Here is a 21,054-nt window from a genome sequence, read left to right on the forward strand (position 1 = left end):
CTGTCTTGGGGTATTCTGTAATGTACAGAACATTAATAGTTTTTATAGGTTACTATTGTTAACTTGTTATGCCATTGTTAAATGAAGTATTTATAACTATGTAGATTTTTTTTTTCCTGGTAAATTCCTTCTTATTAATTACACTTGGTTCAAGTGTCTCCTCAAAATTTTGGATTGGCAAATATGATACAAATATGAGAAAAAGTTAGAAAACTTTGAATTAGCCATTTTCTGTGGAAGAGGTTGAGAAAAGATTATTTTAGAGCCTACATAGCAAATGATTGATTCTTTTTCACTCTTTTACATAAAGATGATTCTGAAGTATTGGTATCTGGGCCCACACTTCTTAATGGTTTCTGTGACACCAAAATAATTAATTTGACACATTTAATTCAGTAATTTTGTATAGACAAAAGTTTAGTTGGCAGAGTTGAGAATTCTACAGTCTCTTTATTCATGTTGCCTAACTTATGATTTCATTTTATTTAGTGTGGAATAGTGTGGAGTTCTAGGCCTAGAAAGACCATTGAGGTCAGGTTATGTATTTCATTTTAATTTATCAAATGTGGTTCCTATATAGATTTTACCTTTTTTTTTTCTTTGTGGATGTATTAATTCCTTTCCATATATTTCTGAACATTTCAATTATGTCAATAGACACTTCTTTCCATATCTTGGCTATTGTAAATAATGTAGCAGTGAACATGAGGGTACAAATATGTTTTCAAGATAGTGATTTTGTTTCCTTGGGATGAATACCCAGAAGTGGAGTTGGTGGGTCATGATGTAATTTTATTTTTAATTTTTTTAAGAACCTCCATGCTGTTTTCCACAGTGGCTGCACCAATTTACATTCTCACCAGTGCATAAGGGTTCCCTTTCCTCCACATCCTTACCAACACTTGTTATTTCTTATCTTTTTGATAATAGCCATGCTAGCAGGTGTGAGGGGTATCTCATTATGGTTTTGATATGCATTTCGTTGATGGTTAGTGATGTTGAATACCTCTTCATGCACCTGTTAGCCATTTCTATGTTGTCTTTATAAAAATGTGTATTCAGATCCTCTGCCCATTTTTTAAATAGATTGTTTTTCTTTCTATTGAGTTGTATGAATTCTTTACATATTTCAAATATTAAACCCTTATCAGTTATATGACTTGCAAATATTTTTTCCCTTCCTATAGGTTACCTTTTCATTTTGTTGTTGGATTCCTTTGTTGGATTCCTTTGCTGTACAGAAAGTGCTTTTTTGATGTACTTCACTTATTTATTTTCGCTTGTGTTGCCTTAGGTTTTGGTGTCAAATAAGAAAAAAAATCATTGCCAAGATTGATGTCAAGGAGGTTATAAGATATTTGGTAGAGACAATAGGATTAAGGAAAGGCTAACAATAACTTCCTTATTTACTAATAAATAATCATAGTTTTTATTTATCAAGTCCATACATATTATATGCTAGTCATTGTGACTAGCACTTTACATACCTAAGTTCTAGACTATTATATTCATTTAAACTAGCAAAACTAAATAGAGAGGGTTAATAGTCTGACTCAATCAAAATATAATAATAGCTATAATAATTGTAGTTAATATGTTTTAACCCTGATTGGTCCAAAATGAATGTTGTTAACTCTAATTTTTAAAGAAGTTATGTAATTTGGTACAGTCATACAACTGGAAAGTAGAGGAAATGGGCAAACATTGTTCCAGTTGACTCTAAAACTCACTCTCTGTTAAACCTCTAATGACTATTATTGTTAAATGTTTGTATCTATATAGATGTTTTATTAGTTGCTTTAGGTATCGCATTAAAAATATATAGCTTACCACAGTCTATTGGTGTTGCTATTTTACAAGTTTGAGTAAGGTGTAGAAACTTTACCTATGTAAGTTTCATTACCTTCTTTCGTTTATACACCTTAAATATTTCCTGTGCATGTACTTAAAACCGTCACAGTGTTATACTTCTTTTGTCACCTGTAAAACAATGTGCAAAACTCGAGAAGGGAAAGTCTGTTATATTTACCCATATTTTTGTTCTTTCTGTTGTTTCTTTCTTCTGGGAAAAATGAAGAAAAAAGAAAACTCAGGGAACTCACTGACATGTTGTCCCTTTAGTCCCTGGATCTCTATCTAGCAGGTCTGCCTTTTCTTTCCACTTTTCACAGTCTTGTATTTGTTTTATATAGAATGCCCAGGGTTTTTAGGTGTTTCTCAGTGGAAGGGATAGGGACAAGTGTGTCTTCTCTATCTTGATCTGGAATGAAGTCACTTCACCATGCCTTAAATATTAAAAAATGAAGTCAGATGGAGTTTGTATTATCTAGTTATCCTAACAGCATGCAATTTGAGAAGGAAAGTTGAGGCTTTTAAGTCTCTGGATCAAATTATACTTGACATATTGTAGTTATATAGTCGCCTGGCCTTGGGTTAAAAAGTATGTGTAGAAAAAGATTTTTTCTCTTGCAATTCTTGTAGTCAGCAAGTTTTTCTTATTGCTACTACTACTATTACTGCTGCTGCTGCTGCTGCTGCTACTACTACTACTACTACTACTACTACTACTACTACTACTACTACTAATAAAACAGCTATCATTGATTTTAGTTCTGGCACTTACTGGCTTTATGACCTTAGGAAAGTTATTTAATCTCTCTATGCCTTAATTTCTTCCACTGTAAAATGAGGATAATAACCCTTTCATCATAAGGTTGTTGAGAAGATTAAATAATATTATAATTGTGAAACAATGAAGAAATTGCCTAGCATTCAGGAAGCACTATATTAATGTAGCTATTATCATCATACTTAGAATGATAGGCTCATGTGATAGGAATTATTATAGTCATTTCAAGAAAAAATTCAAGCTCACAGAAGTTAAGAGGCTCTGATTCTTTACTAATTCAAAGCTATATTGGTTTACACCCAGTTCTTCCTGACTTTAGAGCTTGTATTTTTTAAGGTGTTGCGCTACCTATGAACATCATCAAATCCCTCTACATTCTGCATTAACTATATTATATCATGTGTATTTATCTTCATAGATAACATTTTAAATTGAGCAATAATATTTCACAGTTTGTACCACAGTTTATTTAAATTTCTCTTATTTTAGCATATATAAATTGTCTTTATGCCACCCAACTGGCTCATGTGTTACTGAACAAAATACTAGCCAATAATATTTTAATATTCTTCATACATGTACTAGTAAAGATTAGCCTTTAAAGGGATTTCATGCCTCTTATATGATGATTAAAAGGTATTTTTTTTAAAAATGAATCCCATTAAAATTTTCAGTAGCAGTTTTAGAGCCGTTTGAATCTGAAAGTTTGAATTTATATTGTTCTTTAGAAAGAGTTCTCTAGAAAGATTGCACATCTTTATTCATTATTTGTATGTGACTTGAGATTATAAATGTTAAATGTAATGTTTGAAGACTGCAGTTTATTTACAGTTGGCTTGAATGCAAGTCTTTGGTTTGAAATTATATTCGGATATATTTCTCTCTGAGCATCTACTTTTGACATTTTCTGCATATAAAAATAAATGAATAAACATATGAAAATGACTTTGGATCTTAGTTCTAATTCTTCTAAGGCTGGTTTTTATTTTTATTTTGCCTAGAATTTTGACTGTAGGCATTAAATATACGTACACTTGGGTAATATTCATGCATTCACTTTTTCATTTGTTCAATATTAATAAAGGGGTTACTCTGTTTTATTTACTGTATTCTAAGTCCCTATTCTACTGGTAAATACTGTTTAGTATAGGAAATAAATAAGTCAATAAGTGTTTTGATAGAGAATAACAAGGGATGATGAGTGCTTTTTTAAAAAGATAAGGTGGTGTAGCATTCTTGTGGAGTCTTGAAGTCATTCTTTCATTCTTTCTTGCTTTCAGAGTCTCAGTTTTGTTCTGGAGCCTACACTTAGGGATAAATCCTATTAGTCTAAGCCATAATGCTGATTTCATTCCACTTGTCAGTGACCGAATTTGCAAGGGACAGGTGACTAAGTTATGGCTAAGAGGTGCAAAATCTTCTGGGGGAGTCCTCCATCATAGTTTCCTTTCCTTTAAAATGTGACAGACCAGAAGAGATTACCAGCTGTTCTTTTACACATAGTTACATGTGGCTGGATTTGAGGCAGCCAACTTGCTACCATGAAGAGAGCTAGCCTGAGGTCAAAAGCTGATATGCTAAGGGGGTAGAATAGAAAGATGAAAAGAAATTTTTGACTATTTCAGGGAGCAATTGAATTAACCACATTTTCTCAATTGAGAAATTAAAATTTTCTTTTTTTTAAAGTCATTTTGAGTTGGTTTTTCTCTTATTTGTATCATAACTTCATAATTGATATAAATTGTCAGGGACTGTCTCTTAAAACAGGTGACATTTAAGTAGAGATCTAAATTATAAGAACCAGCCAAAGGAATTGCCGTTCAGGTAGAAGAAATAGCAAGAATGAAGACCCTGTGATAGGTGAGAACTTGGCATAATCTAGAGACTGGCAGAAGGTTGGTATACTTAGTTTCTAATGAATAAGGAAAAGATAATAGGAACTATTTATAAATTGTGGTACAGTTTACAAATCACTTTTACATATATTCACATGATCTTTACAATTATGTGAGGATATACTATTATTCCCATTTTATAGTTGAGTAAACTGCCCATGTGTTACAGCTAGTGATTGATTTGAAATGGTTGTTCTTTTTACTATATCACCCTGCCAATCAAGTATATGTTGTGTATATACTTGATAATCAAATAAAATGGTAAGGTATACATTTCATTTAAATTTATTATTACCATTTTTGGCACTAATAATTTATTTAGGGCTGAAGGTAAAGATACCAAGCCAGATTTCTGGACCCATTTGAATAGTATGAATTATATCAGTAAACACAACTTGATGTGTTTATCTTGAGTTGAATCAGATACTCCTGATAGAAACCTCATAAATGTGATTATGTGTTTGTACTTTATTAACTAGGAAGATTAATTTCTAAGCTATCCGCTGGTTTCAATGAATAAAGAGTATTTTGTGCTCATGAGTTCAAGATGCTTGGCATTTTAAATTTATATGTGTATATAGTGTGACTTTAGTGACAAGCAATGTGAAAGTATGATAGATGACGCTATACGTAATGAATGAAAATTGGATTTTATAATCTTTGTAGGGACTATGTGAAATTTTTCTTTTTCTTCTTCTGCCCTCCCCTCGTTTCCACTCCCATGCTTTTCTCTCCTCCACTTCTTCCTTCTCACCCTCCCTTTCTTCATTCTACATTTCAGCTTAGTTTCACCAAGTGCTTTTATAGAAATAAAAATTGATTTCAACTAGCATTACAGGGCCAGTTTAATTTGTGATACTATTTTTACTTGCTTTTCCTTATTTCTTAAATTGATAAACATACAGTTTTACAAACTACCATTTTCTCATATATGGAGGATGGACAGTAAGAAATATTTTAAATAAATTTTATAAAAATACTTTATTTGAAAGCGAATTGAGATCAAATGAGAAGCTATTTAAATATATGGTCTTGGGTGTATGTTAATCTGGAATTGAACTGAATTTATATATTTATATATCTTTAATTGTTGTTTATAATTGATAATTAGCTTTCCTCTACGTTTTATTTCTCTTTATCAACCTGATGCCTTTAGAATATAACAGTCTGCTTAACCTCTGCTATATTCTAGTAGTCATTCATTAAATTTGTTGAATAAATGATTATATTTTTCTGTTGAATTTTTCAGTTCATTCAGTTGTGTTGAGTTACCACAAGAAACACTCTGTAATGATAATTTCCTTCTTACTCTTTTCAGTTAAGAAAATAAATTCGAAAAATGAAAACTCTCTAAACTATATATATTTATTACAATTCAAGGAATCATTATTATTTTGAATATTTATGAGCATTTCTTTCGCTCCAAGAGAAGGTTAGACCGCTAAGAAAATTCAAAAGTGTTTCTGTGGTTTGCAAATTATATTACTAGTTATTTGAGTTGATTCTCACTCTCTATGAAATGTGTGGAAAATATAATTTTCCCATTAACATTTGAATTTAAGTTGATTATATCTACAGAATAATTATTTTCAAATTTTTTACATTAAAAGTAAGAATGTACAATGATGATTTTGAAAAAAATCTATTTCATTGAAATTCAAAATGTAAGCAAATAATTTAGCCCTTTAATGAATTAACACTCTTCGGTTATTGGCATTTTGAGTTACATTCACAAAAAGATCATTTAAACTTTTTCTTAAATTTTTTTTCAACTTTATTGAAGCATAATTTATATCAAAATGTACCCATATTAAGTATACAGTTAGATGATTTTTCTTAAATCTATACCTTCATGTAACTGTCATTTCTTTTTTTAATTAGTTACCTGCTTGCTCTGTGGCAAGCACTGGTCTGATTTTAGTCACTATGTATGTTTCTCTGTTCTAGAACTTTGTGTAAATATGTATTCTTTTTCTGTTACTGGCATCTTTCACCAGGCATATTTTTGAGACTTATCCATGTTGTTTGGTAGTTTGTTCCTTTTTATGGCTAAACAGTCTTACGTTCTTTGAATGTGTCTCAGTTTATCGGGTAACCTGTTGATAGATACTTGGATTTTTTCAAATTTTTGATGCTTATAAACAAAGTGTCTGTGAACATTTTTGTACAAGTCTTTTTATAGACATGTATCTTCATTTCCCATGTAAATACCTAAGAGTAGAATTGTTGAGTTATATAATAAGTATATATTTCACCTTGCAAGGAATGGTCAAACTTTTTTTCTTTCTCCATTTTCTAGAAAAACTTATAGAGAATTGCTGTTATAGCTTCTATAAATGCTTAGTGGAATTCACACCTAAAGCCATATGTGTCTGGAGTTTTCTTTGTGGGAAGGTTAATAAATACACATTTAACATCTTTAATAGTTATTAGGCTATTCAGTTTATCTATTTATTCTCAATTGAGTGTTGGTAGCTCGTTTCTTTTAAGAAATGTGTTCATTTGGGGTCAGACTTTATTGACCCAAAGTTGTACATAGCATTCCCTTATATCCTTTTGTAGCATCTGTAATGATGCTCTCTTTTTCATTTCTGGTGTTGGAAACTTACATCTTCTTTTTTCCCTTCAATGAATTCAGCTGGAATATTATCAATTTTATAGATCTTTTCAAGGAACTCATTTTTGGTTTCATCAGTTTTTCCCTGTTTTATATTACATTGGTAGAATTTACATTATGAACCTTTTACCTGTTTCAACAAACTTCAAATACTATCATACCTCTTGAAATACAATGTGGAGACTTTAAAACCATATCCTTTCTTTTTATGCTTTTTTACGACATTGCTGTAAATCTTATAATACTTGTCATTATCTTAATTGTACAGAATCAAATTTATTTTAAAAGAAATTAAAAGTGAGAAAAATTTTATTTATACTTCCCCATACATTTAACATGTCTGTTTAAATTCATTGTTCAAAGTTTCCATCTGCAATCATTTTCTTTCAGCCTGAAAAACATTCTTTTAAATATACCTTGTGGTGTATATCTTCTGGCAACAAGCGTCTTTAAGCTTTTGTTTTCTGCCTTTTTCTTTTAAAAACATTTTAGTTGGGAATAATTTTAGAATTACATAAAATTTGCAAAAAAGTTCACAAAGTGTCCATACACTCTTTGCCCAGGTTTCCCTAATGTTAACATCTTACATAACCATGGTGCATTTGTCAAAGTCAATTAACAGCGGTGCAATATTATTAACCTGAACTACAGACCGTATTTGGATTTTACCATTTTTTTCCACAGTATCCTTTTTCTCTTCCAAAAACCAATCCAAGATAACTGTGTTGCATTTAATCTTTATATCTCCTTAGTTTTCCCTACTCTATGACAATTTCTTAGTTGTTTTATATTTTTTATTACCTCGATAATCTTGAAGACTATAGGCCAGGTATTTTGTTAACCATCTCCCAATTTGTGTTTGGTATTTTTCTGGTTACTAGACTGGAATTAGAAGTTCTGGGATGAATATCACAGAGATGATGATCTTTAGTATCATTTAGAATTTTCCATTACTGCAAAAATTTTCCCTATAATTTCTTTGTTATCAGCCCCTCCTTATACCTTCAGCCCTTGGCAACTACTTATTTATCTTCATCTTTTGGTTTTCCCTTTCCTTTAATGTCATGTAAATGAATCACACAATATGCAGCTTTTGGTTCTCTCTTCCTTCACTTAGAAAAATACATTTAAGATTTATCCATTTCGTTGAGAAGGTCAAGAGCTTTTTTCTTTTTTATTATTGAATAGTATACCTTTGTTTTTGATATATCATAGTTAAATTCATTCACCTGTTGAAGGCCATCTTAATTTTTTTCCCTCCTGTTTTTGTCTGTTATATATAAAGCTACTATAAATATTCGAGTATCAGTTTTTGTGAGAACATAAGATTTCATTTTTCTTAGGTTTATATCTAAGGAGTAGGAATTTTGGGTAAGTGTATTTTTAAGTTTAAAACCGAAAGTGAAAACCTCTTAAAACACAGGAGAAAATTTATGTCACCTTGGATTTGGCATTGAATTTTTTGATATAATACCCAAACCATAATTTGTAAAAAAAAAAAAAAAAAAAAAAAAAAAAAAAATCAATTCATTATATTGTTAAAAAATTAAAACTTTTTTTCTTTGTGTAAGACACTGTTAATGCAAAGGCAAGTCACAGACTGGGAGAAAATATTTGAAAATCATATCTCATGATTGTATCCAAAACATATAAAGAACTGAAATCTCAAGAATAAACAGTCTAATGTAGAAATGGGCAAGAAATCTCAATAGACACTTCACCAGAGAAGATATGTTGATGGAAAAAAATATATGAAAAGATGATCACATGTTCATTGTCATGTGTTATATGGAAAATTAAATGCAAATTGAAACTAAATTGCGTATGACTATACAACTATTAAAATTGCTTAAAAAAACTGACAATATCAAACGCTTCAGAGATTACAGAGCAATTCTCATTTATTGCTGGTGACAATTCAGAATGATGTAGTCACTTTGGAATACAGTTCGGCATTTTCTTATAAATATACTTTTTTTATATGACCCAACAATTCCACTCCTTGGTATTTACCCTAGTTAAATGAAAACTGACTTTCACGGAAGCCTGCTTTTACTTTTGAAGATATTTTCACTGGATAGCGAAGGATAGTTTTGCCATTTGTTTGTCTTTTAGTACTTGTAAAAGAATGTTGTTCCATTGTCCTAGCTATGCTTTTTTCTGATAATAAGGTCCTGGAAATTCTTTTCACCTTGTTATGTACTTTATCCCCATGCCTATTTTTCTCCTCCAAATTACGGTTTATTTATATTTAAAAATACTTTGGTAATTCTACATGTCTATGACTAAGCTTATTTTCGACATACGTTGCTTCAAGTTTGATGACAAGTTTTATTCTGAGAAATCCTTTTTCAAGCTGAATGCCCAAATGGAGAAATACCTGTAGATTTCCAATTGCCCTGAAGCCAATAAATTATTTTCTTGCTAATGATGATGGATGACTTTTATTTGAATTTTATCACCTGAAATGTTTTCAATTCATGATGATTGTTACTATAAGGTAACACTGCTGTGGTGAAGGCTATAATACTCTATTTTTGAAGATAAGTGCTGTAAATAGTGGCTGCTTTAAATTTTTTCTTTTTTTCAACACTCGACATTTTTTCTTTCTACCAGATAATTTTCTTTTTGACATAACATTATATTAGTTTCAGGTGTACAAAATAATGGCTCAATATTTGTATATATTGTGAAATGATCACTACAATAAGTCTGCTTAACGTCTGTCACCTCTTCAAGGCAGAGATTTTTGTCTGTCTTGTTCACTGCTATAACTTCCAGCGCCTGGAACAGTGTCTTTTATGTAGTAGGGAATCAATAAGTATTTTCGAATGGATGAGTGAATGAATTATGGTGTTATATAGATTTTAGGTAAAATAACATAGTAGATTTGTTCTAGATGATTTACATTCTAAATGTTGATAAGAACCATGCTGTATATTTTTTTATAGTGCAGTTTTGCTGGCACAATATTTTTTAGGTTTTTTATTTTCTGGAAAAGTCTATTTTTGAGAGATATTTTCATTTGGTATAGAATTCTCAGTATGGTAGCTTATATATCAGAGTGAATAAGCTGAGAGAATATGAGCAAGACAGAAGTTTCAGTCATTTGAATCTTATCTCAGAAGTGAAATCCTATTATTGTATCCTATTTAAGAAGCAAGTCACTGGGTCCAGCCCACACACAGGAAGAGGAGATTATATATGGGTGTGAATACAGGACACAGGGATCATAGGGAGCCATTTTAGAAATTGCCTACAATACTACATGTTACATAAATTATATAAAACATAATTGGGTCTATAAAATAATGTAACTGTTAACATATATGGCGTAATAACTACTTGTTTGCAAAGTGCTTCCCATAGATTATTTTAAGCCTCTCCCAGTATTTTGTGGGAGAGGCAGTATGTATTATTTTCCTTTTACAGATAAATTGAAGCTCTGTGAGGTTACCTATCTCTAATGTAGCAGAACCAAGACTCTAGTCTAGGTTTTTCCAGTTCTGGCACCCATATTTTTAATCTCCATATCTTGTCAGCATTAAGATAGAAGTACTTTTATTGAGCACCTCTTACATGTCAAGTATTATAGTAAATGCTTTATATAAACCTCATTTAAACCTTACAGTAGCTCCATTAAAGCTCCTGGTCTTAGTGGTGATATATTCTAACTTCCAGGTTCAAGAAATTACTTTGAAAAATTATATATCTATTTTTATTATAGAAACAGTAAGCAGATATAGCCCAAAGAGTCTGTGTAAATACCAAAATAAATGAATCATTTAAATGTATACTACCTTAAAAAAGTCATTTCACTAATTAAATAAGTTTGTAGAAGGAATTCTGACACATTTCAATCCATTTAATATTCTGCAGATGAAGGATAGTATGTGAATCTCAAACAGGAATGAATTCATAAATACTTGAAAACACCCTACTCTGAGAAGAAATCTCAACAAATACTACTATACAAATTGTAGTCAGAAATTAGCTTGTATAGATTTAGTGTTGAAATATTTTTATTAATAAATTTGGTGAGTTTTTACTAATCAATTCTTTCATAAATAAATTGAGTGGCTTCATATCAAAGGCTGTATATACTTTCTTCAGTCTTCCCATTGTCTTTGCAGAATGAATCTTCTAGATGAGAAAAGTAAGACAAAAGTAAGGACACATTATTTTCTTATGGCTAAAAGGTAACCATGAGACTGTTGATATTATGACCTTTTAGGCCAGTTTATTTTAATCGTTTAAGGGTTATTTTGTCAGAAATATGTTGACAATAATAAATCTCAAAGTTTGTGAGTGATTTTATTTTTTAATCGTCTTTCCCATAAAACAGCACTGTATCACTTTCTACATTTAGATTTGCTCTCTTAAGTGGGATATAAAATGCAGTTGAAGCTGATGTGTTTCAATGCTGTCTTATGTCATGCTAGCATATGTTGTGTATAATGTCCTTCACTCATTAATTCACTAATTCATTTACTTAAAAATATTTATTGGTACCAAGTGCCAAGCACTTCTCTAAGTAGTTGGGATACATCAATCAAGTAAATGGTCAAAACTCATGGAATTTACATTGTTGTAGGCATGGTTCAAACAATAAACATGTAAGTAAGCAGACATTTTATGGATAGGGAAAAATTTTATAACTGCTCTTTTAAATCATGCTAAGGAAAATTACATAGGAAACTACTCTCTCTCTCTTTTTTTTTTTTTTTGGCTTGGCTCACTTTTGTTAATCCCAGTTTTAAATACTGCTAAAGATCAATAAAATTTGGGGGCAATATTCTCTCCAAAAACAGAGTCAAAATGAAGCTATTAATTAGGAAAATGACATTTTGCTCCTACAATAATTTCTTGCTTTTTATGACTCATGTAATATCAATAGTGCTGTAAAATGTAGTAATTTAATATCTTGGCTGTTTTTGATGGTGGTTTATAAAAACCTAAAGTACTTTGTATAACAAAATTTATGTTTCTGTAAACTTTTGTTTCTATCCAATTCATTTTATACGTTTTCTGGCTTTGAATATTTATGATAATTTTTTTGTTGTAATTTTAAGTAAAATGTTACAGCACATTTTTATTATTATTTAAATGTTTCTTGTTTAGAAAGCTCTTTACCTTTCTTTCATCACAGTTGTTTAAACTATTTTTCTATAAAGGGAAAGATAAAATAATTTTAATATCTTATTATTATAGCTTGGAATTAACTAGGATATATTTCAGCATATGATATGGTAGTGCGTTACAGTGTTGGATATGTCGTCACCAACAGTATTATTAACTCAAATGTTAATATTTAACTTTTTTTGTTGACTTACTGAATTAAATCCATCCCTTAGACCATCAGCGTAGATTGATTGCTTTTTAATTTGTTTTTAACCAGGAAGCCCTGAATATCTGCATTTTTTTTTCTTTATAAAATGAAAAGTAGACCTCACATTTACTGGGTCTATTACCTGAGACATTGAATAGACTAATTATTCTTATGTTTTGGTGAATTGATGAAGGTACCTGATATTAGAGGAACATGTTTTTAGAAAGGATTTTGAGAAAGAGACAGAATGAACAGTGGTCAATAAAAAGAGTGTTCTCGATAGACTTAAGGATAGTTATTAAAAGAACACACAAAACACCAAGTTTTCTTTTGGATTATTGCTTTTTTTATTTGGTTTCCAAACAATTCTCAATGAGTACAATTCTTTTCATTCTGTATTTTAGCTAGCATGAACTGGTAACAATGAGGAAAATATGGTAGGCATAAATGAGAAGGAAGTAGAATGTTTCTACGACCTCATTTGAAGAGATTTTCTTCTCTTTGAATATGTAGTCATTTAAAAACAATTGAGACTTGAGGTTCAAAAGTAGAAAAATAGCAGCTCTGGGCTCTGATTTTCTAAGCCTCTTCTCTAACTTTTCTATCTGGACTTTATTAACTCTTTTTAATCAGTGGTCAAGGCCCCATCACATTCAGTCTTGTATATAGAAACTATTTCTTTTACAAGGAACTATGTGCTGGAGATACAACTTTTCTTAAATAGCCCTGGCATTATCAAATGGTATTAATATTTTATCTTTGCCTGAGAATTTTCTCTTTGGGGAGAAAATTGTTTTGTTTTCAGAGGGAATTCTAAGCGTAATGATGGAGATGTGACAAATGAAACTCATAACCAAGCCTGAGAAAGTATGTGCATTTGTTGTTTAAGATGCACAGTAAGATTTAACTAGTGTTAGACTTCTATTGCAAATGTTTTTTTTTTTTTTTTTTTTTTCAGTAAATTTGAGGAAGGAATAATCTAGCCTAATACATATGAATCTTTGCTTGTGTTTTTTGGAGTGCTCGCCAGCTGCTTAATGACTGTGATAACCTTTGCTTGGCTAATATGCATTTCATTTTTAGAATTTATCCTAAAAGTGACAATTTGCTTGTCACCTGCAAAGTTAAGTGGTATAATGGCAGCTGAGCAGTGAACTGGAGTTCTTGTAGGATGAATTCATTTATAGAGAGAACATGTTTCTGTTTGAGGTAATGGAAATATTAGGTCAAATATGTAGTTGAGTACATTTTATTTGGTTTTGATCGATTATTCAAAGATAAATATATGAGCTGTTACACAGTGATGTAAATACGAAAGAAAGGTGATAATGATGCTTAGAAGACTTTCAGGCTTAGAGCTAATTAATTTATCTGGTAGAATCCTGGTGTACATGGTCGATTTAATACGCAGACTTGAAGCTTTCAAGGTTTTTACTTATTATTAGGCAGTTAGGTCATTTGCCAGCCTCTTGGCCCATCAACAACAATGTGTTTCCTTAAATCTCAGCTTGAATCTCAGTGTATGCTATTTTACATATCCCATATAATTTAAATACATTTCTTACTCTTTCCACAGCATGTAGAGCCCATGAAGCTCAGGACAGTAAAGATTCCTACTCATACCACCAGGAGGATCTCTTTGAAGATTTACCACGGACTACCAGAGACACCAATTTGTCTGAAGCATCATGTGCTGAAACAACAGAAGGCTACTACATTTGCATTAACAGGAAACAGAGATAAGATGTTTTCAATTCTTTGAGCTTCAGGAAGCCAGGGGAGTGAGTTTAAAATCTGAAAATGCGGCCATGGACTGGTTCCTGGCGTTGGATTATGCTCATTCTTTTTGCCTGGGGGACCTTGCTCTTTTATATAGGTGGTCATTTGGTACGAGATAATGACCACCCTGATCACTCTAGCCGAGAACTGTCCAAGATCCTGGCAAAGCTTGAACGCTTAAAACAGCAAAATGAAGACTTGAGGCGAATGGCTGAATCTCTCCGGTAGGTTCTAAAACACTGAAGGAAGACTAATGAAATATTGTACTTTGTTTTTAGGTGCAGGGTTTCATTCAGCTATTAAAAAATACTAATTGGTTTCTATAAACAGTTTTTGCAAAAATTTAAGTATCTTCCTAGATACTTTTTATACTAATGATATCTATATGTTTAAAAGAGAATTTCTCCATAGTGGCAAATCTTATTTTGTAAATGAATTTTAATATAGGAAAAACTATGCCATTTTGTCCTTATGTTTTATTTATAATTATCTTCAGCATTTTGATAATTTTGATACACTAAATACCAACTTTATATAATTTAAATTAGTGTATATTCAATTGTTTATGATACAGACTATAACAAAAACATAATAATTGAGAAGCTGAGTTAGTCTAAACTATAACATTAAAGTGAAAAAACAAAAATTTATCCTTAAATAAAATAACTGGATCCGGAATCTAGAGAATTATTATCATTGCAACTTCTAGTCTATTAAAAATGTGACATGTATATGTTAGGAGGCATCAACTGTTTGGAAAAACAAAGTCTTGTATTTTCAGGGAGCAAATGAATATAGTGTTAGATAGATAATCTCTGTATTTTTGTTCAAAGTTGTTGAGTTTAAAAGTTATCTAATATCTTCTAATTCCTTCGGTTTATATATGAAGCTAATCATGTATTCAGTGCTTGCTATATCTCAAGAAAGAGGTTCAAGATTTCAGAAGATGATGAGTTTGAGTCATTACTCTAGAAGTGGTAATTAACCCTATGGGAAGAAATGCAAGGAAAAAGAGCACAAAGTTATTTTTTTGTGAAACAAATAAATTAAGGAGTGGAAAGCTGTAAACATACTGTTGTGCATAGAGCCTTCAGGGAAGGTGGGGAGGGAAGGAGGAGAGAGCTATGTCGTGGAAGCTGAGGTGCATTTGGGACAGAAGTATATAGTTGGCAGTGTCATATTCCTTGAGGCTTTAGAGAGGATGTTCATGGCCCTCTCCTTCACTTGCTTCCTTGTCCTCACTGCCCTTCACTCTTTCTTTAGAAATCAGTTCTTACTCTTTGTTTAGTTACATAACTTTTTCTTTACCATAATATTACTTTTAATTTTTGATATTCTATGGAAGACAGTTCTAGGTGTTAAGAGTTTTACAACAATGAATGAAATGTTGCTCCTGTCATTTGTAGAAGTAATACCATTCAGCGAGATATACAAAGTAGTCAAGGATTAGAAAGCGGACAGATAACTTCTTGAATCTGTAAATCATTTTATTTCCTTGTTGCGAAGAGCCAGGGAGGATCATGGATGGTGTGATCTTTCAGGAGCATCTTACTCGATTATTATGGGAACCAAAGATTGATAATTTATAGGTTAGTAATAATAGCTATCATTTATCAAGAGTTTATTATATGCTAGGTACTGTGGCAAAGACTTCGCATAGATTATCTCATTGAATTCCACAACTTTCTTATGAGATGCTGGTACTGTTTTCATAACTATTTTATGGATGAGGAATCAAAAGGATATTAAGTAATTTAATTTTCACAAGGTCACATTTTTCATAAGGGATGCACTTACTTTGAATTGTGGCAGTATGACTCAAAAGCTTGGGCTCTGATGAACCGTATTGCCTCTCTGAATAGAAACTAGAGAAAAGTCAATGATTCAAAAATCTCAACTGAAAATTGTGTATATAAGATCACCAAGAGTAGCTGCGGCTCTGGTTGACTTTGACTACGCTTTGATCATCGTAAAATCTTGTTCTTCACCATGGGAATTTTGCTCTCCCAAAATGGTTTTGCCTTTCAACAATTTAGGCTCATAAATAATTGCTCACTTTTCTCCTAATTCCAACTTTGATACTTCAGTGGGATTTTTTCTGATTGCCAAGTATCTTGTTTTTATTGCATGAAGGAAAGCTTGCCTTTAATATGGTTTGTTCCTTCTGCAAAATAATCTTTGAGTCTCTTAAATAATTTTCTTTATGTTTTTTTCACATTGAAATTAAATTCTCAACTACTACATTCAAATCTAGAGACCAGCTTTTAAGAGGTGAGACAATATATCATTCTGTAATATCATAAATACAAGCTGAAAACACAGACTGAGCAAATGAGCCTCTTTTTATACATAGATATATAATTTCAGGAAAATAAATAATTATTTTCCCTTAATAGGGAAGAAAACCTCCTTTGGCCCTTCATCGACATTACTGGTTAGACCATTTGTGTTTCATCCAAAGGTATTTTATTGTAGAGCCTTTGGCATAAAAGGAAGAACAGTGGATGTGCTACTGGTATTGATGTTTTTTTCCCTCTTGTTATAATATTTTGTATTCATTTTGCTATGTCATAACAAGAAAATGTGATAATCATCGAAACTATATAGGATCAATTCAGATTTCTGTAAAACTAGGTCATTTATTTGAGATAAGGCATGTGGATTGGAATTGGAAAGCAATCCAGAAGCCAGAAACTACAATTTTTAAGATTCAGGACAGTAATTTAAAAGTAGGTAACCAACTGTTCAACTAGAATTTTCTAATTTTGTTGATACTACTACAAATTTAGGAAAGTTATTTAAAAATGATTAAGGGATGCAGATGTTTGAGTACAGTGTATAGGAAGTTGTGTGTTTATATTTGTCTTATTCTGACTTATGGATGAATAATTTCCCTACAGTGATATTCACTCCTGTTAGCACACAGATCTATGAATTTTGGCAAATGCTTGTAGTCATGTAACCACTACCAAGATCAGATTATAGGAGGATTCTACCTACTCTCAGAGTTCTGTTGTACCCACTTGTGGTCAAATTCTATCTCTACCTTCAGTGTCTGGCATCCACTGATCTGTTTTCTGCCCTGTATTTTTACTTGTTCCAAAATGTCATATAAATAGAACCATGCAGTATGTATGATCTTTTGAGTCTAGCTTTTCATTTAGCATAATATACTTGAGATTCATTAGTGTTACTATATATGTATTGGTAATTCATTTTTTTTTAATTCCTGTTTAGTGCTTAAGTAGTATTCCACTGTGTGTGTGTGTGTGTGTGTGTGTGTGTGTGTGTGTGTGTGTGTGTGTGTAACACATTCACCTGTTAGATGTTAGGGTCATTTCCATTTTTTGGCAATTATGAACAAAGCTGTTATAAACATTTGCCTTGTAAGTTTTTATTTTTCTTGGGTAAATACCTAGCAGTGGTACTGCTGGGTCATATGTTATGTGCATGTTTAACTTTATAAGAAGCTGCCCAAATGTTTTCCAGGGTACTTATACCATTTTGCATTGCCATCAACAATGCTTGAGAGTTCCAGTTGCTTTCATTCTTATTAGCACTTGCTATTGTCAGTTATTTTTATTTTAGTTGTTTTAATAGACATGTAGTATTATCGCATTGTATTTAGTCGTTTTAATAGACATGTAGTATTATCGCATTTACATTTCTATAATGGTTAATGATGTTGAGCTTTTTTTTCTGTATGTTTTGCCATTCATGTATCTTCTTTAGTAAAGTGTCTATTCAAATTTGTTACCTGTTTTAAAAATTGAGTTATTTGTCTTCTTATTGTTCAATTCTTTTTAAAAATTGGGGTTTTATATATATCATATGCTTTTGAGCAGTAAACCTCAAACAGGACATATGTCAAAACAGGACAGAACTTATAAAATCTAAAGAACACTTAATTGACAGCTTTCTTCTTAATTCCTTGTTATTCTAAGTCCATTAATTTTTGTGAATACAATTTGAAAAATTCAAATGTAACTGTGTAAGCTATTAATAAGGTTTTTTATTTGTTTGTTTTGCTTTTTGTTGGACCAGGAAGGCAGAAGAAATTTCTTCTGGAATTTAGATGTTAGCTGTAAACTGTAAATTTATAAACCATGAAGAATATATAGTTAACTTATGATTACTTGTTTTTCTGAGCTATGTAGTAATCTTTCCAGATGTATTAGTGCTAAAGCATTAATCTTCTAGTGGAAAAATTTGTCCTAGGCATGGAAGTATGGAGCAGTGACATGGGTGGAAAGAGAACTGATACAGTTTTTCACAGGTCATATCTTACTTCTTCTGTTTGAGAAACCGGTGTTAGAAAGTGGGGATGCCTTTGTTTTTGTTGGTTGATTGGAGGGAGAAGGGAGAATTTCCTCTAGGCTCTCTTCTCTGTAACTGCTCCTCTCTCATGTGTAGAGTGTATTTATACTTCTAGAACAAATGGATGGATTAGAATGTATAGAGCACCTGCCATCTGTCTATAACCTTCCATTATACACAGCTTTTATTTCTGCAACCCTGCATCCATTATTCCTTGTTCTATTAAGCATATCTTATTTTTCCTTAGGGAAAATACTTCCTGTAATGAGAATATCATAGTGAGATTTTTAGTCAAGATCCCTAGCCTTCCCAATTTGACAATCAGATGCTTTCTCCCTGGAGTTTGTATTAACTTTTTAATATGTTGCTGGATTAAATTCGCCATTGTTTTACCTGGGACTTTTTTCTATGTTTTTTGTTTTGTTGTTTTCTTTTTGGTTTTTTAGGCGAGGCAACCTTTGGTTGACCTCACAGGTTGCAAGGACCTTGTCAGTTTACAATCCCTTATTTTTTACTTTTTTACGCCTACAGCACCTGGTCTTTCTAGGTGGTCTCCCATCCAAGTACTAACGAGGCCTGACCCTGCTTAGCTTCCAAGATCAAATGGGATCGAGCTTGTTCAGGGTGGCATGGCCCAACTTTTTTCTATGTTAGCAAGACATGTTTACCTGTAATTTTTTCTTCTTATAATGTAATTTGGGTTTTGGTATCAAGGTTATGCAGTCCAAGTCTGTTCTCTGGAAGGGTTTGTATAAAATTGGTATTCATTCTATTTAAAATCTTTATTAGAATTTCACTAGTGAAACCGTCTGGGCCCGTAGTTGTTTCGTTTTGTTTTTTTGGGGGTGGGGGAGGGTGGAGGTTAGGTTGGGGAGAGGAAGGGGATATGTGGGAAGGTTTTAAAATCTTTTTCAGAGTAATTGGTCTATTTGGATTTTCTATTTTTTTTATGTTTTGGTAAGATGTGTTTTTCAAGGAATGTGTTCATTTCATCAAGATTTTCAAATGAATTAGCATAAAATTGTTCAGTAATATCTTTTTAATTCTTTTCTCCATACCTGTAATATCTGTAATTCCCTTCTTTCATTTTTTATATTGATTAGTTGTGTTCTTTTCTTTTATCTTCTTAAGAATATACCAATTTATTTACCTTTTCAAAGAACTAATCTCTGGTTGGTAGTTTTTTTATTTTCCTCACTATCGTATGTCTGTTTGTGTTTTATTGATTTCTACTCTTAGTTTGATAGTTTCCTTTTTTTTTTTTTTAACAGTCTCTGGGTTGTATTGCTGTTCTTTTTAAAACTTTTCCAAAAAAGAATTTTAAATCATTGATTTAAAACCTTGCTTCTTTTTTAACATATGCCTGGAAAGTTTAAAATTTCTCACTAACCATGGCTTTAAGTTGTGTCCCGTAAGTTTTCACAATGTCCTATTTTAAATGTCATTCAATTACAAGTATTTTCAAACTTATATTGTGATTTTTTTCTTTGACCCACAGGTTATGTAGGAGTGTGTTGCTTAATTTCTAAGTCAGGCTATTTAATTTATCTTCCTGATTTTGATTTCTAGTTTGTTCTTTAACTATATGAAATTATATTCTGTATTATTTTAGTTCTTTGAAATTTATTAAATGGCTCAGCAAATGACATGTTGGTGAAGCTTTTAGGAAAAATGTATATTCTGTTGTTGGGTATGCTCTTCTACACATGTCAATTAAGTTAGATTGGTTACTTATGTTATTAATATTCTCTAAATTTATATAGGTTTATTTTTTTAATCTCCTTATTCTATCAGCTAGTGAGAAAAGTCTCTAAGTGGTTATATATCTATTTCCTTTCATCTCTGGCAACTTTTTTTTTTTATATCTTAAAGCTATATCATTTGGTGAATTTAAATTTCAGCCTATTTTCTGTGAATTAACACTTTAATCACTATTAAATGTTTTTATTTATCTCTAGCAATACTTTTTTTGCTGTAAAGTCTAACTTATTTGCTATAGATATTGCTATACCATCTTTCTTTTTGGTTATGGTTTACATGGCATATTTTTTTACAGTACTTTAAATGTCATTTCATTGTTTCCTGGCTTTTATAATTTTGTTGAGAAGTCAGTAATTTCAATGAAATGTATCTTTTTATTTGGCTACTTTTGACTTTGATTTTTGTCTTTTGTGTTATACAGTTGACTATGCCGGGCCTAGATTTGTTTTTATTTGTTTTTATCCAGTTTAGAATTCACTGAGCTTCTAATTCTGGGACTCGATGTCTTTTATATGTTTTGGAAAAATCCTTAGCCATTATCTCTTTAGCTGCTGTTTCTGGACCATTTCTCTTTTTTCCTTCAGGAACTTTGGTTACATGTATAAGCAGATTTCTTTTAATGGGGTCTAACATGCCTTTTATATTTTCTTTCAGAATCTAATTTCTCACTGTACTTCATTTTGTATATATTCTTTTGAACTGTCTTCTAATTTATTTAACTTATCTT

General features: G+C 31.3%; 1 protein-coding gene across 11 annotated transcripts in view; it reads left to right on the forward strand.

Annotated features, from left to right (window-relative positions):
* The window catches only part of FUT8 (fucosyltransferase 8), a 265,395-nt gene that overhangs the window by 133,527 nt on the left and 110,814 nt on the right, over positions 1–21,054 (forward strand). For all 11 annotated transcript variants that reach the window (XM_036217863.1, XM_036217871.1, XM_016131252.2 and 8 more), the window contains one exon: positions 14,047–14,473. In XM_036217863.1, coding sequence (XP_036073756.1) covers positions 14,271–14,473 — 203 coding nt within the window. In that variant the 5' untranslated portion in view covers positions 14,047–14,270. The remainder of the gene's footprint in view (positions 1–14,046; positions 14,474–21,054) is intronic.

The sequence above is a fragment of the Rousettus aegyptiacus genome, unplaced genomic scaffold (genome assembly GCF_014176215.1).
Source record: "Rousettus aegyptiacus isolate mRouAeg1 unplaced genomic scaffold, mRouAeg1.p scaffold_m13_p_3, whole genome shotgun sequence".
In the NCBI taxonomy this organism is placed as follows: domain Eukaryota; kingdom Metazoa; phylum Chordata; class Mammalia; order Chiroptera; family Pteropodidae; genus Rousettus; species Rousettus aegyptiacus.